At 39.3% G+C, this 26,708-nt stretch overlaps 1 protein-coding gene across 1 annotated transcript; it reads left to right on the top strand.

Annotated features, from left to right (window-relative positions):
* LOC140244229 (uncharacterized) lies at window positions 1-26,708 on the top strand. Its single transcript, XM_072323864.1, has 11 exons — window positions 1-146; window positions 2,372-2,444; window positions 3,182-3,326; window positions 4,139-4,320; window positions 6,567-6,666; window positions 14,124-14,231; window positions 22,800-22,906; window positions 23,465-23,682; window positions 24,906-24,982; window positions 25,593-25,755; window positions 26,438-26,708. Exons 1-11 carry the CDS (start codon window positions 107-109, stop codon window positions 26,470-26,472), a joined length of 1,248 nt encoding a protein of 415 aa, XP_072179965.1. The 5' UTR covers window positions 1-106; the 3' UTR covers window positions 26,473-26,708.

Genomic DNA, 26,708 nt, shown 5'->3' on the forward strand with positions numbered 1-26,708 from the left:
ATGCACCTGATCGCGCTAGCGCGACCATGTATCACTACGGACGCGTGCATAGCTGAAGAAGTGGAAGTCAAATAATAATATTTTTGTCTCAAAGTCAGCGCCAGACATGCGGCTCAAGAGATTTTTGTTGAGATATTATCCTCCAGGTGAGCTTCAACGTGTTTAAAATAGATATGATGCATCAAACTATGCAAATGTCGTTGTTATGCCCTGTTTTACGTCTGTTTTCTCCCACTCCGCCACTCACTTCACCATTCCATGGCCATCCCACGCCACACAACCAATTCACAAGTAATTTGATTGATACGAGGGAATCACATTTAGGGCCTACAGTGCAGTTGTTGTATGATCCAATGGGCCAATGCAATGGCAAGGCGCACAGCTCAGTGCAATTTTTTTTTTATAATTTTGTTTTGATTTGTTTCTTTACTCATTTTCAGTTATGTAACTTTTGTATTGTACAATTCATTGTGTATCGTGTATTTTTAATTCACGGACTGGCTGAAAAACAACCTCCGGCTGAGCTGAGCTGAGCCTGGCCTGGTACCGTGATACTAAAATAGAATGAATAATGTATTACATGGCAGTAAAATTAGGGCCTAACAGTTAATAACTTACTAACCATGCTAATGTTATATCAGTACCAAAGTCCGCAAAGAGGTGTCTAATAATGATATAAATGATTCTGTGAAGATATGTAACTTCCAGTCGTTCCACAAGTTACAACGTATTGATGTCAGACAGACAGTGCATGGCTTATATGGCAGTGGGCTGCAAATGTCACGATCTATCTAGTTTTATCCAGATTTTATCTTTAATTCATTAATAAAAACAAGTTTTGTATTTATTAATCGTCAAGTTTGAAGGAGGCAGACTGAACCAGAACTCCAGAAGAAGAAGAAGAATTTTACCAGTCCTCGCCAGCGTGCCAAATTGCCAAAGAAGCAAGATTTTAATCATGTTAATTTGTTGTCAATTAGCAAATATATTCTAGATAAGCCTAACGTAAGGTACTACTAGCTAGTAACGACGTTACTCGTTAGTCCAACTAGCGCGGCATGCGGTGCCACACAAGAAATCAAAGACGGTAGTTTATCGCATAACTCGAATTGAGCTGTACTAACCTGTAGATCTAACGTTTACATGCCAAGTTTTGTTTTCAGTTAACTGCGACCAGCCCCAACGCGTAGCTCTGTAAAAGATATTTTCGCGCCACTAATTTTTCGCGCTTGGCCGAGTGAGAAGAGTTTCGCGTGTTTTTCATTCCGTGGAATCAAGACATCAACTACTGGAACATATGGCTAGCAAAAATATTCGCGTGCTTTTATTTTCGCGCTAGTTTCGGGTTGCGCAAAATGCGCGAAAATTTCAACACTGCGAAGATTTCCTCTTTTACAGTATACCTGTGTACAAGGAGCGCCTCGGGTTAGTTTTCAGTGAACTTAAGTGATGCCAGGAGATTTTATGGTGGGGTGCGTTAGAGCGCTCAAAATGTGACAAAAGTGAGCCAAAACAAGGCGAACCATAACCATATATGTCTACGGCCTACCGTACTGTGCCAGATTTGGAGCGTTCCAGCACTCTCTCTGTTGAGAAAGCGTAGACCTAGAACACTTACCTCTGCTCTGGTATAAACCTGGTGGCCCTGGGGCGCTGAAACCGAACACGTACGTGTTGGGGTCGCTGGTGCGGATACCTCTGGTAGTAGTACTACCTTTAAGGTACCTACCTCATGAGTTATCTGTAAAGGGGATCACACATTTTGTAGCAACAGGGCTATGTACCTGTCACACTTAAACTACTTTATACAGATGTCCTGAAGAAAAGAGAATAAACTCTTTGCATTATGACATATGTGCATGTTATGCCCATTATTCTTCACATGTGAGCTTTTGATACACGCTATTGGTACCTTTTGGAGCACATCTGGAAGTTGTCCACTTTTGGCTCGGTTTGGTTCGGTACGGTACACTTTAGGACACGGGGGCGGTCGGGCGCTCGTCTGGCGCGGGTTTGGCAAGATTCGGTTTGCTTTAGCCTAAGAGAGCGCTTGAACAGACCCTACATGATCATTGTGTCACCAGTTTTACACTTGAAGTTGTTTGAACAATGCCCCTGATGACAAGCCTTGGGTGTAGTGTGAACTGAAGTGCTCTTGAATCCAGAGTCTGTGTCAGACAGAGAAAAGGAAAAAATAAAACACACACACACACACTCAAAAGGGGGAAAAAAAAAAGCTAAGAAATGTTTTTGTTCCAACCTTGTCTTCTAATCCACAGAGTTATCAATATGTATTGAGGTTCATTTCTGGATGGGACAACATTGATTTACAACTTTGACTTATTGTATTTTCTATTTTTGTTTTTGGAAGGCATAATCCTGGAGTATGAACAGTCCAATATGCTGAAGACCAAATCCATTGATCTTCTGGATCTCAAACCAGGGTAAGTATGCCTGTACGTTGTCTTTGAATTCACACTGACAAATGTAACTTGATGGTAGGATGCCTGAATAATCTTTCATAGTTGAATTTTGGTCAGAAAGGCATTCTACCACTACCAGGGGCCCGTTTCATAAAACTTGTCGTCAGTGACAAGTTGTCATAGATGTGACAAGCTACTGAAATCCTTGCATTTGATTGGTTGAGAGCAAATTTGTCATAGAAATGTGGCATTTGTCACTGATAGCAAGTTTTATGAAACGGGCCCCAGGACTTCTGAGAAAATTACCTTCATTTGGTGATTGCTGTGAAATTCTAAAGAGTGAGAATGAGAATTATGGCACAGCTCTTGTTAGTTTGTAAAGTCAGAATGACATCCACGACATACCAATTGTTTTTTTTTTTATATTTTACTTTAAAAGCTCATGTAGTGCTTGTTCATGTGAATATAATTATAATCCCATTGGATCATTTACAAGTAAATGAAAGTAGAATCAGGTTGTAATGTCATGCGACCATTGGTGAAAGTACAGTTTATGTCTGCAAAAGAAATATGTAATGGCTACCGGTAAATTTTAGGTCTGTGTATGACAAAATATTCATACAGTGCTCTTTTGTTTTCTCCAGATGCGTACAATTTATTCTCAGATTAGAATCATAGTTTCATATTTTGGAAGAGTTTACAAAGTTTGTGTGTGCATGGTTCTCACCACAAAGTTATGCTTCTGAAAAACCTCCCAGAACGGACATTGACCCGATCCTGGACGAGATTGTGCGCAAGGAGCCTCTGGTCACCCCAAACAGAACGGAACAAGTCAGACAGCTCATTGAGAGACTGCAGGAGAAGCTTGCCAAGCCGGACGACCACAAGTTCTATCTCTTTAAGGTACTAGCAGGAGGGAGTAGCAGTGACTAATTTGTAATTCTGGGATCTATGCTGGATGTAATCGCATTATCATATACCGATTCCATAACATTTTAATTCTCGGGTTTTGTCTTTATTTTCTTTGATACATTTTTATTTACTTCTCTGATGTTAGTGTGTCCTTGGAAGTACACTACTGTATGTGCTACATTTCCACAGCACTTTGAGCATGCAGTTATTTTGAATAGTACTTTACATATATTTCATTGATATCATTGTCATCAGTAGTACTCATAGTTTCATGTATAGTAGTAGTAGTAGTAGTAGAAGTAGTAGTAGTAGTAATGATGATATGAATGTATGTACCTCAATTGTGGGGAACATGGAAATCAATTTTCTGGCTTTTGAAACACAGAGAGATTGAAGTACTGTGAGTTTATGTTCCCTTCTTTGTGTTGATAACCTTCTTAGATAATGAAAGGTTCAGCATAGAACCAGATCTGTAGAATTAAATATCTCTGACAATAACTGCTGCCTTCTCAATGCTGCATTGACTTGAACAGTCATGAATGAGTTCTAGAGGTACTTTTAGATGTTCAGTTGATAAGTGATTTTAACCTTCACTCACCATGGCACCATTTCATAAAACTTTTTATCAATAGCAAGTTATGATAGTTGTTTTAAGCTACTGAAATCCTTAAACTAATTTGCTGCGAGCAAATTTGGCATGGAAATGTGGCAGTTGTTACTGAAAACAAATTTTATAAAACAGGACCCAGATTGTATCATTTCTGCAATAATGTCCTGTCTGGCTCTTTCTTAATTCTGTGCAGGTCCTTCGAGCACACATCCTCCCACTGACCAATGTGGCCTTCAACAAATCCGGGTCCAGTTTTATCACAGGCAGCTATGACAGAACGTGCAAGGTGTGGGACACAGCCTCAGGGGAGGAACTCCACACGTTGGAAGGGCACAGAAATGTGGTCTATGCCATAGCCTTCAACAATCCCTATGGGTAAGCATGTCCTGTCTTTGTGAGAAAATGAGCTTTCTTTGAGATATTAATGTGCAATTCTGTCCTGAGCTCCAAGTCAGCTTTAAGAAAAATAATTTGATTTTTGATATTTCATCAAAATAAACCAAAATATAACAGTTGCGCGATTTCTAAGTTAAACATGTTATGACAGTAAGAAACAGTAAAATCAGTCGTAACCATTGCACTCATATGCAAATTAGATTACATGATGATGCAGTTGCCTCACAGTTCTTTAATTAACCTGCACAAGAATCTTCAATGAATTTTGTGATTTATTATTTCATCCTTTCGTCCTTTCTGCTTCATCTTTCACCCCCTGCCGACTTCCGAAATCCCGTATCTGATTCTCATTCTATTCTTCCTCACAACTCTCCCTGTCTCCTATTCTCCCATCTCCAGTAGTGCAACTTGAAGTTCCAGCTCAACGCTGCTCTTCAACAGTCACTATTATGCCTTCCTTGCTCTCTCCCTAGATGCTGCTTCCCTTCTCCACTCTACCCTTTCTAGGGTCTTCTTTCACCAAACTACAGTCCTGTAGAGGACTACATACCTCTCTTCCTCTATAAATTTCCTCTTTTTTATGCCTCCGCCCGAAGGATGCCGGAGGCATTATTCTTGTTTTGTTTTGTTTTGTTTTTTTTTTACAAAAAGAAAATGATATGATCATAAAAGAAAAATCTTAATCTTTAAAAAATAAAATTACTGCTGCTCTTTTATAGATTTACAAGCAATGGTGAATTATAGGGAGAAGATGGATGCAGATGCTGTATTATTACGTAATGACATAATTTTTGTTATATTTTGTATACAAACATATTGGAGAGTTGTGTAGTGACAACATCATAATTTGTCTTATGTCTGATTTGTTGAAACTTTTATCATTCTCTCCATTTAATGTTATTATTTATAAGAAGATGGAGTGGCCTTGCATTTGTGGTTGTTTTATTCCATTGATTAGTTTAATTTGTTTATGCCATGATTTGAAACCTCTAGTACACATGAGCAGGCTGTATCAAAATTTGTCAAATTTCTCTCAAAGACTGCATCTTGCATGATGATAATATATATATCGGTTTAGCTTTTTCCTTTCCTCTGTTTGTGTGTGTGTGTGTGTGTTTTTTTTTTTGTGTGTGTGTATGTAAAGAATTAATGTCTAAGCAATATGAGTATTGAGGGAGCATGCAATTAAAGTCATTGTGAAATCTTCATATTTTATTCTGTGTTCATTAGGCACATATATGTCACAATTTGTTTGAGAAACTTTAAGTGAGAAAAGTTTTAGAGTTAATGTTTCATCAACAAGTTACAGTTTGCTTAACCTCTGACATTGCTGAGAAATAGGAATCATAGCAGAAGGTAAATGATATGTAAGAAATGTTGTTTTGAGAGCCTTAATTGCAAAGAGTTCTGCTTTCTTTTTTTTTTTCTTCAAATAAATTGGCTGCAGAAGGGTTTATGCAGAATGTACCAGTCATACAGTGTATTATGGAGTTTTTAGGCTCAGCCTGTATGGGAGTTGACTGTAGATGGCAGCAAACTACATGATGAAAACATCTTGGTGGAAATGAGGATAATATCTGGAATACAAGCTGTTTGTACAGAGTATGGTACTAATGTGTTTACAGTCACAGAGTTGCATGTAATATCACATCCATTCAACCTCAACTCAGTCTACATTTAGTTAACCTTACACTATTCCAATGTAACTGTACATGTACATATTCTCATATTCAGTGAAATAACTGCCCAGTATATAACTATTTGGATCCATACATTTGTCATTAACAGTTCGTTTTTACCTCCATATCCTCAACCCTAAAGAGAGAGAAAAATGACAAAAATACTGAACATGGTGTGTTCTTTTTAGGGTGTTTTTTCCCCTTCTGTGATGTTACCATTTAAAGCTTTGTTGCTAAAGAGGCTCATTCAATTTTCTCTTCAGATTTTTTGAGGGAACAAGAAAACCACTTTCTGGGTTCTTTGGTAGACTTCTTGCATGATGCAATGTCTTTAGATGATACTGTTACAGATAGAAATGCTAGAATAGTTCATTGCAAAATTCTTACACATTCATTGCATATCTCTCTATATATATTTGTCAGTTGAAAGGGCAGAAATAGTCCAAAGGCTCATCATTATATCGTTATGTCTGAACAAGCTGCTAAGTGGTAGATTCAGATCCTATAATTTCTCTTCTTTGCCCCCTCCCCTTCCCCTAACTTCAGTGACAAGATAGCAACTGGTTCATTTGACAAGACCTGCAAGATTTGGAGCTCAGAGACCGGCAAGTGTTATCACACGCTACGAGGACACACATCAGAAATAGTAAGCCATGTTTCTTGTTCCTTGTGTTCTGAAAGATGAAAATTGTGATTTATGTTTGTTTGTTTGTTTTTTTTCTTCATTTTTGCTCTGCCTCTCATGTAGACATGTGCACATGAGCAAAATCATGAATTTTAAACTCCTATTTGGGAGTAATCTTGACTGAGAATCAAACCTTCCTACCACCTCCTATATGATTAGAATTTTTGCTCTTTGTGTTTACCCACATATTACAAATAATGTTGTTCTCTTCTGTAGGATTAGTAAGTATTTTCTGATGGCTATTAAAGATAACGATATTTTGTCTGGTCATTTCAAGTGAATACAGAGAACTTGCATTTAATGATATGATATGGAGATTTTGGCTGATTTGGATAGTTGAGTGGGTTTGCAATTCATGTTACCGCTGTGTATCAAGAGCATCAAACTTCAGGTCAGTCAGATTAGCCGCATTAGTCCTGGCCCCTGTTAAATGAATAGTTATGATTTCTATCATAAGTCTATGGCAGGCTGTGTGTTAAGGAAATTTATTATCAATTTTATTTTTTGATAAAACAGGGCCCAGGTATTTGTCAAGCAAATGCTGTGAGAAGTAATTAAACTGTGTCTGCAGAAATGCACAACAAAATTACTTTACTTAGAAGCAGGTAGATTAACTGTAGGAAGCGAAATGATGATAAGTAGAATTTGATATGCACACTTGTATAGCTATTATATCAAAGTACTTTCAAGAAAGCAGTGAATATTGCATTTGTCTGATATCCATTGTCCTTGAAGTCTTAAGGCATTTCATAGTGGCTTGAGATATTGTATTTTGTATCTGATACACGTTAAAGACAGATGGTACGATGGATGGATTATTCATGCCATCAGATCTGTCGTTACGATCTAAAAGAGTGTACTGTCAGGACACACTAAAATGAGCAGATTTGTAGTAAATCAGAATGCAAGAATTCTTATTTTTAGGATAAGAAAGAGAATATGAGGCCAAAACAACAACAACAACAACAAGGAAAAGTAGAAATTACGCAGTGCGTAATATATGTCCCCGCCGGAAGTAGCATTTTGTAGCAAAATGTACAATATAGGTCAAAAATCAAGGTCAAAGGTCAAAGAAGTCAAAGGTCAAAATTCTGTGTAGAAGTTTTGAAGCACTCACCTAGTGCCATCACATAAAGCAAACGGAATCAAAATCGGGTAAGAAATGGCGAAGGAGTAGCATTTTGTAGCAAAATGTACAAAAAATGTAGGTCAAAAATTAAGGTCAAAGGTCAAAGAAGTCAAAGGTCAAAATTCTGTGTAGAAGTTTTGAAGCCCTCACCTAGTGCCATCACATAAAGCAAACAGAATCGAAATCGGGTAAGAAATGGCGAAGGAGTAGCATTTCGTAGCAAAATGTACAAAACAGGTCAAAAATCAAGGTCAAAGGTCAAAGAAGTCAAAGGTCCAAATTCTGTGTAGAAGTTTTGAAGCACTCACCTAGTGCCATCACATAAAGCAAACAGAATCGAAATCGGGTAAGAAATGGCGAAGGAGTAGCATTTTGTAGCAAAATGTACAATACAGGTCAAAAATCAAGGTCAAAGGTCAAAGAAGTCAAAGGTCAAAATTCTGTGTAGAAGTTTTGAAGCCCTCACCTAGTGCCATCACATAAAGCAAACGGAATCGAAATCGGGTTAGAAATGGCGAAGGAGTAGCATTTTGTAGCAAAATGTACAATATAGGTCAAAGGTCAAGGTCAAAGGTCACGACTGAAATTCTGTGTAGAAGTTTCAAAGCTCCCATGTAGTGCTATCATATAAAGCAAACAGAATCAAAATTGGCTCATAAATGACAGAGAAGTAGCAAATTGAAGATTTTGACCACACACGGACGCACACACGGACGGACACACGGACGGACGGACGGACAGACGGACGGACGGACACACGGACACACACACGTACGGAGCCCGTTTCATAGTCGCCTGCTCGAACTTGTTCGGCGGGGACAAAAATGCAAGGGGAAAGTGCATCACAACCTGACTCTGCACACATAGGTGGGGAAAGCTATTTTCCACATGTGTCCCAGATCTGGGTCAAATTATCACCTGTCACTCACTTGTTAATCAACCTCGGTGTCGGCGCACTTTTCTAGAGGTCAGCACCGAGTGTGCTGCGTACAGTGGAAATTCTTGTGGAGCGATTGAGGCTCACTAACAGAGGCACGGATGGTTTTTACGGGAAAAAACCCACACACCAACAAACATGTTGATTTCAGGATAGGGCACACTTTGGTGTACATCTCTTCTGTGTCTTGGTTGTTTTTTCATTGTTGTTTCTTACATGAAATTAGGATGTTGAAGGGCTTTTTTGGACATCACTTAGTGTCCACAAAATACAAATTAGTAGATGAGCTTACATATTTGTAGCCTGCATTTGAATATTACATGTGATGGTACAGTGAAATGCTCATACCTCAAAATGTGTCAAAAGTCTAAAGATGAATGGAAAACTCACATAAAACATTGCTGGCCATTAGAGAAGAAGCTTATCCCTATGCATTTCAAATATTGATGACTGTCCATAAACCTACTTGCAACGACAGATGCAAAACATGAATTTTAGACAAAGAATTATTTGATTGCAGTATATTCTGGATATGATATATTCAACTACCTAAATGTCTCCTCAATCATCAATCCCATGTCATCTTCAAAACACATCTAAAAACTCACTTATTTCATTAATGTTCCCATATTACAGGGCATTTGCACATGTAATAATGTACAACATGGAAATTATGTATTGTTATCATGACGACTACTGGTATTATCATTTTGAGCCAAATGGATTCAGTCAGAAATACATAGTAGTGGAAAGGAAACACTATAGGAGTTAAAAGTGACGTGGCAAGTGATGTGTAACAGATATGTACTGTATGATATGTGTGTCTGTGTGATTTTGTTTGTTTTTGCTGTGTTTTATGAATGTGTATTTACATAACAATTAACATGTGTTTTTGAAGTGAATGTTACTTGTCATAAGGAAAAACGGAATACAGTGCTTTCAAGTTAGAATTCATGAGTTGGTTATTAATGTCTTTGTTTCTAAGGTAGACTGACTGGAGTTACTGCAACGTTGTATTAAATACAAAGTGTTGGAGAATCTTCTTCAGTAACTTTAACTTTTCAAACAGAAAAACACACTTTGGTTTAACTAGCCACACTGTTTGCCTTGGCAGACATCAGTATTTCTGCTGCGATTTTGCTGTATATGTGTGTCTAAGACTTTGTGTAAATTGATTGTAATTTCAATATTTCCAGCAGAGGGTGAGAATTACCATAAAAACCCCCCCAAATGTCTAGATGTGACTCTGTCCAATTCGGTAAACCAAATTAACCCTAACTAGGCCAGGCTATTTAGGTAGATGATAGAGGCGGGGGGGCTCCCAGGCCCCCCTCCAGATCTCGGCCGTGGACCGCGCAATCACAATGAAAATTGGCACACACATTGCCTATGACGTAATCTAAAGTACCATGAATTTAATTTTTCAAAAAATTATCATTTATGCTAGATTGTGCTAATTTATTCATAATGATGCATGAAATCAGACAATTTGGTATAAATCACTAAATAAACCTCAAAACAGGCACATTTTTTTGTGTAACATTTATATTCTTTTTAGTGTCCTTAGCAAATGTAAGCGAAAAAAATTGTGCCATCAGAAAAAATTTCTTTAGTATTTTTTTGTTTTTTGAATTTCTTATGTATTTCTTTGTTTTTTCGACTTTATGTTTTTCATTGTTTTTTCAATTAAATTTCTTTGCGACATTGTTCCGAACAAGAAAATATGTTATTAATTGATTTTGATCAATAAAACCCCCAAATAATCATGCTTTTATGAAATTTGCCTTTAAGCACAGTTTACATTGAAATTGACACAAATTCATGTTTTTAAGCAATTTTTGGTCTGACATGCACGTACATATTTATGCGCAACTTCAGAACAGCGTGCCTGGGCGTCGCAAATTTGGTGTCAAAAGATGCGGGAGACTCAAAAGAAAAAAGTCATGAAACGTCGCAGCGATAGCTTTTTGTGATAGCGATACATCGTGCGGAATGTCGAGGGGGGGGGAGCCTCGGAGGCCCCCCCTCCCCCGGCCTAGTTAGGGTTAAAGAAAGGAATTGCAGGAGTGTTTATTTGCAAAGTGTCACACTCAATTTTGCTACCACAGGAAAAAAGACTTTGACAATATTTTACATCTCGATGAATAAGATTTTTTTTTTTTAACCCTGTATTACTTGTACTTGAGACTGTTAATCCAATATTACCACAATATTTGTCAGTAGGCTATAGGCTCTGTTGTCTAGAGAAAGTTGCATTAATTCTTTGTTGTTGTTGTTGTTGTTGTTTAGAACTTTCTTGAGTCTATGCAAATTTGGAAGCACTTGATCCTGTACAGCCAACTGTATTGTTTCGTTTAACTCTGAACTACACTGTGGCTCTTAACAACTAAATATTTCACAAATTATGCAAAAGTGTATTGTGGAATACTTGAATGAATGAAAGGCAAATGAACAAAAAAGTAGATTAGTGAATAGATAGATGGATAATGAATGAGGATGCAGGTAAAAGAATATGTAAGTAGATTAATGATTCAAATAGGTTATTGGTTTACTTTAAAAGATACTTAGATAAATGAATGAAAATATCAAACAACCAAAATATCTCTGTCATGCTTTAATCCTTTTCATTGATCTATCAGATGTGTTGCCAATAGAGTAAAACGTTGCTAGATTTCTAATTTGTTGTGAAGAATTAAAAAACAATGTAACATTTCCTGCCATTTGTGTCATATGGGCAGGTATTGTAATGGGAAAGTATCAGCTGCTCCCAGGAATATTTCAGATAAGTGTGTTTGTTTGCTGCCAGCGTGATGCTAGCAGAGAAATTAGGTGTGTTTTCCAATCAAAGCTATTGTTGAAGAGTAATGAGCTAAAGAAGGCCGATCCGCGTTCCCCACAGTGCAAGTGAATCGTTCCAATCTAAGCATCTTTTAGTGCTCCTGCCTCATATACTCTGGCCAGCTCCATTACGTTAAATAGGTGTTTTTCTTTTGCATGCATAAATGGATTTAAGCTTAGAGGGGGAAAACAAAAATAAGAGAGAAAGAGAGAGAGAGCGAGAAAGAGGAAACAATCGTGGGTGCTAATGAGACAACCATTGTGGGTCACTAGGTCAATTCCGACCACTCTAAGGTCAGTGCTCCATGCAGCTTGGGTCAGTCTGCCCTTTAAAGGGTCAGTTTACGGTCCACTCATCCAACGCCGAGGTCAGTTTTGGCCAATTCACCGGTGAAAATCGGCCGGCTCCGGCTGGCTCCTAGCGGCAGAATTATGCATGCCGCTGGAGAAATGGACGGAGGAAAAATGCAGCACACCGGCCTGAAAAATTTCCCCTCTAATTGATTTAAGTGGTGTTTTTTTTTTTTTTTCTCTTCTTCCTCAATATGTCCACCTTTTTGACTGTCATCATATCACAAGTATTGTGTCACTTCTGACCTCGTGTATGAAAAAAAAAAAAACCACCAAAATTGTGTGGTCAGCAAAACTGAATCTATAATTCAAGAGGATGCACTTGGTTTGGCCAGCTTTGATGAATCTGTGTTGATAGATCTTTACTAGTGGACATTGCTCTTCTGTATGAGTGACCAGTGGTCAGTTCTGCCTTGTGTTTAAAGGAGGGAAAGTTATGTATTTCTTTAACTTCTCTACATTGTTGTGATGCTTGATGTCACAAAAAGTGAGAAGTTGTTTACAATGATGATTCTGATCATCGTCATTATCTGGGCTGGTATTGATGATATTGATGAAAAGGATAACAATAATTGATTTGAAAGAATTCATGATAGTGACAGGTATTTAGTTGTGTATGTTTGTGTATTTGTTTGTTTGTTTTTTTTTACTAGTTTTAGTAGTACATGTATATGCAATGAAATGTCATTATTGCTAATCATCATTGTCATTATCAATGTCACTGTGAGTTTAGTCATTGTATGAAGTCAAATCCCCCCCCCAAAAAAAAAAATAAAAAAAAAATAAGTGTAATGTGCAAGCTTTCAGAGTGTGATAGAATTATCATTTTTGATATAAGCTATTACTGCAGATTATGTATTCTACACATTCTTCTGTGAACTGATGCAAAATCATGCCAAGGAATAGAACAACCTGAAAAATTTGTCACCTGTTTCATCAAGGTTTACTTGGGCTTCAATAGATAGGAAAAACCAATGGCTACTCTCCACATATAGCAATATGATATCTGGGTCAATACTACTGTGAGACAATGCAATATATACTGGGCAGTATGCAGAATATTGTGCTTTCATTTAACCTCGCCCACAGCAGTGAGGTTTAATTGCACAATTGGGTTAAGGCTTGTGAATTGATATTATCCTGATATGGACATTGTATCTTGCTCTAATAGTTGCTTTCTTGAAACATTGAAAGTAGGTATATTTGTATATAATGTTATCTGCATCATAGAAGACTTAGAAGCATACTATTTATTGAATATATACAAATCAAGATTGTTAAAAGCCAGTTACACCTGCAGAAATGTATGTGTGATGCACAGAGATATGGAGTGCTGTTATATGTTTTAACGGCTGAAGTTTATGTAGAGTCAAGGTATTATTACTGTAGAGTAAAGATTTTACTACTTGATTAAAGGGACTGTACAGTACTGGTTGAGGTGGGGATTCATGTTTTGAACATTCCTAAGTGAGATAATGAGAAACCCCTTATGAAATATGAAAGAGCATGTAATTTTAAGAAGGATTCAACATTTATTTGATGAAAATTGGTTTTCAAATAGCTGAGATCTCCACACACAAAAAAATGATAATAATAAAAGGCGACAGGCCACGTCCTTTATTAGGATCTCTTTGTTTCACCTTGTTTTTGGATATCTCAGCCATTTCAAAACCGATTTTCATCAAATAAACTTTTGATACCCCTTAGAATTGCATGCTCTTTGACATCTCATAGAGTGGTTTCTGAATATCTCGCAAAATGTTAAAAGCTAAATCCTCACCTCAACCAGAACTATACACACCCTTTAAGGTTTTATCTGAATAATCATTTGGGCTGGATATTGTCTGTGATGAGCAGAGAAGCGTATTTGTGGGTCATATAGCTGTATTTGTTACTGCTAATGGAATTTTTTTGGGGGGGGGAGGGGGGTAGGGAAAAACAATTAAGCTTCCTCCCTTTGCCTACCTTATAAGTTATGGTAATGACAGGAATTCTGCTTCCTGAGAAGTTGCTGTTCTAGGAAGAACAGGAAGAGTTGCTATCCTAATCTCTCTGATGAAATGGGACCCTGGTGCTGCTAGGTTGAACAGATGAATGCATGTGAGTGACATTGGGTTAAATGATTACATAATCCATCATCTCTCTTTCTGATCCCAATCGCAGGTGTGTCTAGCGTTTAACCCCCAGAGCACCGTGATCGCAACGGGGAGCATGGACACCACTGCCAAGCTATGGGACATCAAAACTGGGGCAGAGCTGTGCACTCTCTCGGTAAGCGAATGGATGATGTTAATCCGTTGAGGACGAGTCCCGAGTATACTTGGGCAGGTGTCAATGGGAAATACGTGTTGTAGCAAAATCAGTCTGTCCGCAACGGGTTAAGAGGGAGTTGCTTTTGGAGAGGGTGTGCTTCCAAAAAATGCCCCCCCCCCCCCATAGGAACTTGCTCTGTGTCAATTTCAACAGAGAGGCATTGTAAAGTCACTATTGTGTGCATTTGTGTTTGAATGTCAGAGTTTGATGTATCTTCCAATAGGGTTGAATTACCAGATTAATTGCTATCGAACCCGATTAGAGGTGAGCGACCGTTTTTCTTTTTTCTTTTTTTTACCTCATTCAAATGTATTGCACCTGTAAAAGATTAAACAAAACAAAACAAATAGATTAAAGCAAAAACATTGAGATAATGGCAAGGATGACTCATCTTTTGACCTTTATTTTTTTCAAAACAGCCTCTCAAAAGAAGTTATAATTTCTAGCATGTTAGCAGTCTGTTAGAAAAAGTATCATCATATTGCTATGTATTCAAATATGCATTTTAAAACACCATGCTTAAATTGGCATGTCTTCTTAGAAGCTCATACATGGTAACATAAGTATTGAAATGAAGGACTTTCTATACACCTCATGGGAGAATTTGTTTCTTCCGTTAATGTAAAGAGTTCTCCTTTTGTTGGGAGGGGGCAGACTGAAGACCCTCAAACCGTATCTATTGTGGAAGTGTCCTTATGTAAGTACTTCAAATATTAAACCATTTGTGCAAGAATCCATAATTTAGGTCTGTAATAGTGAGCATTTCTATATTTGAGTGATGTGTTTATTATGTCACAAATGTACACACAAGTAGTTATGTACATGTATCAAGGCTGTATGCATGGTTGTTTAATGTGTATGTACACAGGGTGACCAGATTAATGGAGAACATTCTATATGATATAGATGTAGTACATGCAGGCTGACCAGATCAGTGGAGAATTTTCTATGTGGTGTACAATGTAGCTACAGTACATGTATGCATGAGACAGGAAATACATTATAGCTAACTCAATCTAGAATGATTTAACCCATTCCAGAAAATTCTAGGAAGTGCTGGCTGAGTGAGGCACTGCCCTTGTAACCCAATGTGATTGGTAGTTAATTTTGGCAATGATGTTATGCACATATTAGGCAGTGAGTCATCCAGGATTCCTGGAATTTGGACTTGCTAGTATGTTCAGGTATGTGGCCCCAGGTTGGAGAAAGTTACAGAATGTACTAGAAAGGGGTGAATGGATAGTATATAAGCAGGAGAAATTCTGAGGTAGGCAGAGTACCCAACACCTCTGCTCTGAGAGTTACGTCACTTCTGGCTCTGAAGTGACTTGTTATAGTCAGTCCTGTGTTACCTGCTGACCTGCTATACAAACTGTGTTTGTGGAGATAAGGCCTGGGAGACATTTTGCCTGCAGAGAATTAATTTGCCTACGTTGGAGATAGACTCCATATTTTAGTGTCAACGGACATTATTACGGCAAAGCTGTTGACGGGCTGGTTTCTTTGCTGGACATTATAAAGTGAATCATCATTCAACGCATCGACTGGACGTGGTCGTCATAACATTTGGATTCTGCCCGTTTCCTGTGGATTCCGCACGTTTCGCTGTGGACGTACATATCGTGGAATTTACCCCGGATCTATAACGTGGATTATTGCAACCCGTGCCTCTGGATTTACGTCGGAGGAATCATTCATCGGTGCATCAAGGACCATTCATCTGTGCATCGAACATCGTAGTTAGACATCACCAAGGGACTATATAACATCGTGATTACGATTTGGGCTGTAATGCGTGTAAGTGATTTTATTACTGATTTATAATTGTTTCTCTTGATCATTATTGTACTGATGTGAAAACCGATTACGAGTCTGTACCCACAATATCACTGTTAATAAACCGCCTGAACATTAGTTGATTGTTTCTTTTGTGCGATCATTCTCAGAGTGATTTTGGTCGTAACAAAATTGGGGGCTTGTGTCCGAGAAGTGAATTTAAAGCCAAAACTTAGAATTGGAACGTTCCGGAATCCAGAATATTGGTACAGACAAAATACCAGTTGAGTTGATTGTTCAATTGTACATTGTGTGTAATACATGTGACAATGTCAATCAGTACAATGGATGTTCAGGCATTTGTTCAGAGGACAGATTTGTCCCTCAAAGACTTGCAAAGGTTACGCAAATGTGATTTAACTGCCATTGCACAGCATTTAAATGTAGATGTTCCACAAGGTGTAAGAAAGGCAGAGATTCTTGACTTAGTAGCTGGTCACATGGAGCTCAAAGAAGAAATTGACATTCCAGCTCAAGCTCAAATTTCAGATCAAACACGGCTTGAGCTTGCTAGATTGGAAATGGAGAAAGAGAAGATGAGATTAGAAAGAGAGAGGGAGAAAGAACAAATGGAAATGAGAAAATTTGAAATGGAGCAACAAATGAAATTGCGTGAGTTGGAATTGACTCATGCACAGACCGTTGGAAATCGTGAAAGGGCTCCCTCTGAATTTGATTTGGCCAAGAACATTCGATTGGTGCCAAAGTTTGAGGAAAACAGAGTTGATGCATATTTTGTGTCATTTGAGAAGGTGGCTGACAGTTTGAAATGGCCACAGGAATTTTGGCCCATGCTCCTTCAAAGTGTGTTTGTTGGCAAAGCTGCCGATGTGTACTCATCTCTCTCTGAAGAGCAATCACGTGACTATGCTACAGTCAAGAAGGCAGTGTTGAATGCTTATGAGTTGGTGCCAGAAGCGTACAGACATAAGTTCAGAAATTCGTACCGCAAACCAGGCCAGACACATGTTGAGTTTGCTCGTGAAAAAGAAATGATGTTCGATAGGTGGTACAGATCCCTGAAAGTGGATCAGGATTTTGATAACCTACGTGAGGTTGTTCTCTTGGAAGAATTCAAAAAGAGTGTTGCTTTCAGTGTAAGGTCGCATTTGGATGATCACAAAGTGACAAGTTTGCATAAAGCAGCCTTGATGGCTGATGAGTATGAGCTGACCCACAGAAATGACAACAGACCACCTTTCAGGAATTTCTCTGGAAATAAGAGAGACAAAAATCAATCGAGCAATCCAAAGAATGCTGGTTCTGAAAAAGGCACGAGTTCTGAAACTTCATCGGCACCAAAGCCTCAATCTGACAAAGGGTCCAGTACAAGTGCAAATGTCATCAAATGTTTTCACTGTAACAAGACAGGGCATGTAAAGTCACAGTGTTGGAAGTTGCAAAACAAAACAAAGAAGGACATGGGATTTGTCATGTCAAAAAGTGTCCTACCCGAAAATAGTGTCCCTTTCAGTGAAACACAGGCCATTGAAAGTCGATCTCCCAAATTCAAAGATAGGCTGAAGCAGGTGGATGAGAGCTATCGTAGCTTTTTGTTTGATGGTGAGGTGACCCCATGTACTTCTGGTGAGGCAGGTAAACCAGTAGTCATCCTGCGGGATACGGGGGCCTCTCAGTCGTTGATGGTGGATGGTGGTATGACTTTTCCACCAGATAGTGCAGTGAATGCAAAAGTCTTGATTCAGACTGTTGATGGCAGTTATATGTCAGTACCACTGTATAGAGTGGATTTGAAGTGTGACCTAGTTTCTGGTCCTGTCACTGTTGGAGTTGTTCCTGAGTTGCCCATGGTAGGCATTGATTTCCTGTTGGGGAATGACTTGGCTGGGGACAAGGTGGTTGTGTCCCCAGTTGTTTCGGATAAACCAGTGGTGGTTGCTGAAACTGAGCAGTTGCAGGAGGAGTTTCCTGGGATTTTCCCAGATTGTGTTGTGACTAGGTCTCAGGCTCGTAGAGCTGTTCAAGATGATGCGGATTCTGTTGATGTGGAGGAGAATTCCGGTGTTTGGTTGGCAGAAACCTTTTTCAAGGATTTGAACGATGGGGTTGCTGTATTAGGCTCCGAGGCTAACAGTGATGGGCTGTTTAGCAAGTCTTCCTTGGTTGAAGCACAGCAGGCAGACTCTGAGTTGAAAGGCTTGTCTCAGACGGCGTGTTCTGAGGCTGAGGCTGAAAAGGTCCCTGAGTGCTATTATGTCAAAGATGGCATTTTGATGAGGAAGTGGAGACCTCCCCATAGGCCAGCTGATGAGGATTGGACGGTGGTTCGTCAAGTTGTTGTCCCTCCCAGTTACCGCGGTGAGATCTTGAGGATTGCTCACGAGTTACCTGTTGGCGGCCATTTAGGCGTCAGAAAGACAAAGGATCGGATCATGAGGCATTTTTATTGGCCAGGGTTGAATGTGGATGTGGCTGAGTTTTGCAAGACTTGTCACACATGTCAGGTGGCTGGTAAACCACAGCATTCAGTGAAGCCGGCGCCGTTGATTCCGATACCTGCGTTTGAAGAACCATTTAGTCGGGTTCTAGTTGACTGTGTTGGACCTTTGCCTAGGACTAGGTCGGGTCACAAGTACCTCTTGACAATCATGGATATGTCTACACGGTTTCCAGAGGCTATCCCATTGAGAAATATCACTGCCAAGATTGTGGTAGATGCTCTAGTGCAGTTTTTCACTAGGTATGGGTTGCCCAAGGAAGGGCAGTCTGACCAAGGGTCAAATTTCATGTCAGGCATATTTCAAGAGGTGATGTATCGTTTGGGTGTGAAGCAGCTGAAGTCGTCAGCTTATCATCCCCAATCCCAAGGTGCATTGGAGCGCTACCACCAGACCCTAAAGACAATGATTAGGGCATTTTGTGAGGAGTATCCCGAGGATTGGGATAAGGGCATCCCTTTCCTGCTGTTCGCAACGAGGGACTCCCCAAATGAGTCGACGGGTTTCAGCCCATTTGAGTTGGTGTACGGTCATGAAGTTAGGGGCCCATTGAAGCTCATCAAAGAGAAATTCATGACTGAGGATGATGAGGTCCACCTACTTGACTATGTGTCAAAGTTTCGTGAAAGGCTTTCAAAGGCTTGTGAGGTAGCTAGGGAACACCTGAAAGTGTCACAAGACTCTATGAAGAGAAAGGCAGACAAAAATGCCAAAGCCCGAACCTTCAAACCAGGTGACAAAGTTCTTGTACTGCTGCCCATACAAGGTGAACCACTGAAAGCCAAGTTCAGTGGCCCATACTGTGTCAAAAAGAAACTCAATGATGTGAACTATGTGATCAGTACGCCAGACAGACGAAAAGATCAGAGGGTGTGTCATGTAAACATGCTGAAAGAGTACTATGAGAGAAAGGCTAGTCAGCCGGTAGGCGTAGCTCAGGTGGTAAAAGAAGAAGTAGATGAAGAGGGAGAAGCTCAAGATGAGAATGGAAGTGAGCCCTCTAGTGCCAGATTGTCTAACTCAGAAATGTTAGGGAAAGTAGATGAGGCACTGAACTACCTACCTGAAAATCAGAGGAAAGATGTGACTAGTCTGTTACATGAGTACAAAGAAGTGTGTAAAGACAAACCAGGTTGCACCCCTCTGGCTGTACATGATGTTGATGTAGGAGATGCTGACCCTATCAAGCAAAACCCTTACAGGTTAAACCCGAGCAAACTGCAAAAAGTAAGGGAAGAGGTTCAATACATGCTAGACAATGACATAATAGAACCGAGTAAAAGCAGTTGGAGCTCCCCAATCGTCATGGTGCCCAAACCGGATGGGTCTCAAAGATTCTGTATAGATTACAGAAAGGTGAATGCCGTGACGAAAACAGACTCTTTCCCCATTCCCAGACTAGAAGACTGCATTGACAGGGTCGGAAATTCTGCATATGTCAGTAAAATAGACCTTCTAAAGGGATACTGGCAAGTGCCCTTGACCGACAAAGCCAGGGAGATTTCTGCCTTTGCTACACCAGATGGCTTGTTCCAATGCAGAGTAATGCCATTCGGCATGAAAAATGCTCCGGCCACCTTCCAACGACTGACAAACCAAATCATTGCCGGACTTGACAACTGTGTAGTATACATTGATGACATCCTAGTGTATAGTGACACGTGGGAAGAGCACATTACACACTTGCGGCAACTCTTTGATCGACTCAGGGAGGCCGGATTGGTGATTAATCTGGCAAAGAGTGAATTTGCAAAGGCCAAAGTGGTGTATCTCGGGCATGTAGTCGGTCAGGGACAGGTATTGCCAAGAGAAGCCAAGGTAGAAGCTATACTAGGCTTTCCAATCCCCCAATCCAAGAAGGAGTTGCTCAGATTCCTGGGCATGGCTGGTTTCTACAGGAAATTTGTGCCAAATTTCAGCACTGTAGTCGTCCCCCTAACAAACCTGTTGAAGGGCAAGGCAAAGTACACCTGGACTGATGAGTGTCAAAGAGCCTTCGAGAAACTAAAAGCAGTCCTTGCTAATGAGCCTGTTTTGGCAGCTCCTGACTTCCAAAAGCCATTCAAAGTGGCAATAGATGCTAGTGATGTAGGAGTGGGAGCGGTTTTGCTCCAAGAAGATGAAGAAGGCACTGAACGTCCGGTTAGCTACTTTTCCAAAAAGTTGAACGCATACCAAAAGAAGTACTCAACTATCGAGAAGGAGGCTCTCAGTCTCATCCTTGCCCTCCAGCAATATGAAGTGTACTTGACAAATAGCAAAGGGGAGATCACGGTCTATACTGACCACAACCCCTTGGTCTTTTTAGACCGGTTCAAAATGAAGAACAACAGACTGTTCAGATGGAGCATGATGACGCAGCCATATGCTCTCAAAATCAAACATGTGGCAGGCAAAAATAATGTAATTGCTGACGCTTTGTCAAGAGTGTAACATGAAGAGAGTATCGAAGGTGAAAAGTTTTCACCGCATATCACTTACAGTGTACATTGTATGTGTTTAGCATATCCATTAATGTATGCAAAACAGTTTGACATGATTGTATAAGCTCCGAGAATCCAAGCAATATCAATGTAACTGGTATCCATGAAAAGAGAACATGGAATCAATGCAGCTTTTCAAAAGGCATGTGATAGTATGTGATTATGGTTGTTTGAGTTGGATTTTACCTCACATTCGTTGTAAATAACAATAAGAAATTGTGAAGGTAAAAGAAACCCTTGCTACGGCAAGGCTTTCTTTTTCCCATGGGGGATGGTGTCACAAATGTACACACAAGTAGTTATGTACATGTATCAAGGCTGTATGCATGGTTGTTTAATGTGTATGTACACAGGGTGACCAGATTAATGGAGAACATTCTATATGATATAGATGTAGTACATGCAGGCTGACCAGATCAGTGGAGAATTTTCTATGTGGTATACAATGTAGCTACAGTACATGTATGCATGAGACAGGAAATACATTATAGCTAACTCAATCTAGAATGATTTAACCCATTCCAGAAAATTCTAGGAAGTGCTGGCTGAGTGAGGCACTGCCCTTGTAACCCAATGTGATTGGTAGTTAATTTTGGCAATGATGTTATGCACATATTAGGCAGTGAGTCATCCAGGATTCCTGGAATTTGGACTTGCTAGTATGTTCAGGTATGTGGCCCCAGGTTGGAGAAAGTTACAGAATGTACTAGAAAGGGGTGAATGGATAGTATATAAGCAGGAGAAATTCTGAGGTAGGCAGAGTACCCAACACCTCTGCTCTGAGAGTTACGTCACTTCTGGCTCTGAAGCGACTTGTTATAGTCAGTCCTGTGTTACCTGCTGACCTGCTATACAAACTGTGTTTGTGGAGATAAGGCCTGGGAGACATTTTGCCTGCAGAGAATTAATTTGCCTACGTTGGAGATAGACTCCATATTTTAGTGTCAACGGACATTATTACGGCAAAGCTGTTGACGGGCTGGTTTCTTTGCTGGACATTATAAAGTGAATCATCATTCAACGCATCAACTGGACGTGGTCGTCATAACATTTGGATTCTGCCCGTTTCCTGTGGATTCCGCACGTTTCACTGTGGACGTACATATCGTGGAATTTACCCCGGATCTATAACGTGGATTATTGCAACCCGTGCCTCTGGATTTACGTCGGAGGAATCATTCATCGGTGCATCGAACATCGTAGTTAGACATCACCAAGGGACTATATAACATCGTGATTACGATTTGGGCTGTAATGCGTGTAAGTGATTTTATTACTGATTTATAATTGTTTCTCTTGATCATTATTGTACTGATGTGAAAACCGATTACGAGTCTGTACCCACAATATCACTGTTAATAAACCGCCTGAACATTAGTTGATTGTTTCTTTTGTGCGATCATTCTCAGAGTGATTTTGGTCGTAACAATTAGAGCAATATTATGTATCCCTTTTCACTTTGTTTGCTGCAGGAACTTAAGAATGTAACCTGAGGATGAAAGCAAAAGTTTGCTTCAATTCAATTCAGTTCAATTCATTTATTTTCATTCTTCTTTTTCCAACAAAACATAACACAAGATAAATCAAGTATTACATCATAAACATGCTTAAATTCTCTTACTTATGAAGTTTTTCTTTCACATGCTAATATCCGAGTCACATCGCTGCTTGTTTAACTGTCATTGAAACCATGTCTTTATTTTGTGCTAAGCTGTGAAAGAACCATGTCTTTCTTTTGCCACATGCAGGGACATTCAGCGGAAATCATTTCGCTATCGTTCAACACCACCGGAGACAAGGTCATCACTGGCTCCTTTGACCACACCGTCTCCGTCTGGGATGTCAATTCTGGCAGGTAAGACCCCAACGCCCCTCTCCCCATCAAAAACAGTCTATTCCTTTGTCAAACCATGAGGAAATGCAACTCAAAACAAAACTAACTACAAAGAATGCTTTTGACCTTTGGCCTTGCGGGCATCAACAAACTTATGTGATCAGGGCCCTGTTGCATAAAAGGTGAAATCAGACATAAGTCTCTGAATACTCAGTTTTGATTGGCTAATACCTGACTTGTGCTTGATTTTCTGACTTATATTTAATTGTATCTTTTTTTTATTCAACAGGGGCTAGGTTACAACATTTAATTGTGATTTGAATGCATGCAGAACACAGTAATGCGATCACAGATAACTGCACTAACCATATGAATGTGTTGTTCAAAGATGGTGAGATTAAAAAAAATGTGCAATGAGGAGGGATTAGGATATTTGTAAGCAAATATGATGTCAAAGTTAAAGCAACCACCATGAAATTTTATACCTTTTGAAAGCTGTTCACAACTGTGCTGTACTACCATTGCATGAACGTTTCCCATCGGACACTTGTTGTCTTCTTCCTTCCCCTCCCCCTCTAGACGAATCCACACTCTCATCGGACATCGAGGCGAGATCAGCTCGGCCCAGTTCAACTACGACTGCTCGCTCATCGTCACGGGGTCCATGGACAAGACGTGCAAGATCTGGGACGCTGCCACGGGCAAGTGCGTGGGGAACCTCCGCGGGCACGACGACGAGATTCTGGACGTCGTCTTTGACTTCACTGGACAGTACATTGCCTCTGCATCTGCTGACAGTAAGTCCAATAGTTCTGCTGTGTCCCATTGAGTCCTTGAGTAATGTGGGTTTTTTTTTTTCAGAAATTGTCCCCTTCATGAATCGATGTGCACATTTGAATTCCGCAACATATCTTGTAGTGGAGAAAGAGTATGAGCATTGATTGAAGTCATTGAATAAGCACAAAATTAGAAAGAAATTTGCAAAAATTGCCAATTTGAGAGAGAAACAGAAACTGTAATCTTCTGAAATGTGCTGCCAATTTCAGGATCAGTCTTTAATCAAGCCTTTTAGTATGTTCCATCTTTGGTTGGTTAAAATGAAATAAAACATTTAATTTTTTGATATCAAGAAAAACATAAAACATAAATGAATAAATACATGAGAAAAATATGGAGAGGAATCGGAAATATTCAAATAGAAATATCTATGAAACATGCAAAAAAGGTTTTTGCCTATCAGTGCCAGTTAGCCATTCATAACCAAAATCCAAGTCACAGTGCACTTGCAGATTATGAAAATAGTCAAATCAAAACAATGCAAATATGTAAAAAATTAGTGTATTGCATGACTAACAGTTGACAAAAGAGTTAAAAACTAGATCATTATCCATATAAGGCATTTAGTAGGGCATTGAAAATGCATAATTTTGTCAGCTTGATTGTCATGTGCAATATCAAGGCATATTCAATGAAACACATGGGCTACTGCATTAATTCCCCATTAGCTACTTTACCGCATTAATTCCCCATAGCTACTTTAGTAAAAGGCCTTGCAATAATACACTACATTTCAACTTGTCTGTAGCGCAAACACTCGCTTAGTCAACCAATGCTTGCTAACTGGCTCAGCGGGTTCCATTCTCATTAAGTTTAGCTGAGCATTGTTGAGTGTACTCATGCCATTTTCTCAAGAAGAGGCAAAAACACTCTGTCCTTCAGATAGGACATAAAGTCAGTGACAGAAGCTGCATGCATAATGTGACAGAAAGATCCTGCTTCATTCATTCATCACAAAGAGCAGGGTGCTAACCAGGTGGAAGTGGTCCACCTGCATACCCGCACAAGAAAACAGGCGAATGAAGCTGACTCCTCATACTTTGCCCCAGCAGTAGTCAGCAAATGGTATCAACCAGGCACATTGTGTTATATGATAAAGAAGGTGCCCATGATGTGTGTTTTGCCAATGTTTTGTCAAAGTTCATTTGCTACTGGCTTTTACCGTTTTACGCCTCTGTTGCAGGTACAGCCAGGGTCTACAATGCAGTCAACCACCAGTGTGTATGCAAATTAGAAGGCCACGGGGGAGAAATATCCAAGGTAATGGAGACACTTTGCAGAGAATTCTTACCTGTACGAGGAGAAGTGAGACACTTTGAAACTATAAATATGGCTGAGATTGAAAGCTGTCTTGATGATGGTAAAAATTTGTTGCTCATTCTGCTGACCTGTGAAGACCTAAAGAACTAACCAGCCTCTTAAAATTTTGTTCTTTCTGGCTTGCTTGTCTTGTACTTTCATTTATGTAAGAAAAAAATGAACAAGAAAGAGACTGGAAAAAATAAAGAGAAAAAAACACCAGTTGATAATACAATTAAAAATGCATTTTCTTTATTCAAGCACAAATAGATCAAATGAAATGTTTAACTTGAGGTGTTTAGATATGACTGAAATAACTTGATATGCATATTTTTCAATTAATGACAAAGCAGGAGGTTTACTGAAAAGCAGGATACGAAGTTGCTAGCATGGAATATTGCGCTAAAGATTACTCACAAGCAGTTACGTGCACTGTATTGTTGTGATTAAAGAAGGGGCAAGAAATTGAGAAGTAGAGAAATATATTTCCGTTTCAAGTGAGCCTCAAGATATGATGTTAAAGATGTTCATTGCCTTTACCTTTCTCATTTCATTTCCCTGTCCGCCACAGATTGCCTTTAATCCGCAAGGCACCAAACTCTTGACCGCCAGTGCGGACAAGACTGCCCGGGTCTGGGACCCGCAGTCGGGCAACTGCCTACAGACATTGGAGGGACACACCGACGAGATTTTCAGCTGCGCCTTCAACTACGAGGGCGATACAGTCATCACAGGTGCGTACATTGTAAAGCAGTATATGTGCTTATAAACCAGTTGTGTATGGTCTTGTCAAATTAACAAAAAGAAAGCAAATGAGTAATTTTCATCTTCTCTTTTTATACCCCAACAGGATATTCATTGTCTCCATAATTCAACATTTTACATCACATTGCAAAAAGTGGAGGAAAAAAAAAAAATACTTTGAAAAATATTTCCTAAGATTAAAAAATTAATTAACTATTAAAAAAGAATATACATCATTTGTATCAATGAGTCAAGTTAGTTTTTGTTTTGTTACTCCATACTGATAGCATATCACACTGCAAATAGCTTTATAGTTCTACTTTTATTGTTTTCGTGAGTTACGATTTCTAGAAGGGTCATGCATATAGCCTAGGACATTTGCCTTATTGAAAAGTTCACCCACACTGCAAAGGTGCGATTTGCCCCATTAAATCTCACATATTTGTATGAATTTTGTTCTTTTTCTTAAGATGAAATCTAAGTTTGACAAATGAATTGATGATCACTGATAACAATTTTTTTAAGGCCTTGTCTGAGTCATGCAATGAAGTCATGAAATTATATATGCATGACTAGGCACATACAGTAAATAATAAATATGAGTTTATGGTTCTTCATATAATAAACAATTTGTATAATTCTTTTTGCACACTTTTGGCTTTCTGTATGCAGGTAGCAAAGACAACACTTGCAGAATTTGGCGGTGAGAGCCGATCCAGCTCTGCGATGCGTGCCAAGTTCCGTTCCGATGATTTGACAGTCCTACGTACACCATGTGACTTCAAACAGTACACGTCCTTGCTTGTCCTCTGCATGGAATACTTTTAAGAAAATAAAATGACCGTCAAAAGTAAAAAAATCTAAATCAACCCCCAAACTTCCAGGTACATGTTTGCACAGTAAGTATAATAAGCCAAAGTTGTAGGTGTCTCAAATCATTTTG

The sequence above is a fragment of the Diadema setosum genome, chromosome 21 (genome assembly GCF_964275005.1).
Source record: "Diadema setosum chromosome 21, eeDiaSeto1, whole genome shotgun sequence".
Taxonomy (NCBI): Eukaryota; Metazoa; Echinodermata; class Echinoidea; order Diadematoida; family Diadematidae; genus Diadema; species Diadema setosum.

Excerpts from the sequence above, each read along its gene's own strand:
- LOC140244229 (XM_072323864.1), top strand. The coding sequence starts at position 107 with ATGCGGCTCAAGAGATTTTTGTTGAGATATTATCCTCCAG. Across the intron at positions 2,445-3,181 it reads CTTCTGGATCTCAAACCAGG|AACGGACATTGACCCGATCC; the intron begins GTAAGTATGCCT and ends AAAACCTCCCAG. Across the intron at positions 22,907-23,464 it reads TGGGATGTCAATTCTGGCAG|ACGAATCCACACTCTCATCG; the intron begins GTAAGACCCCAA and ends CTCCCCCTCTAG.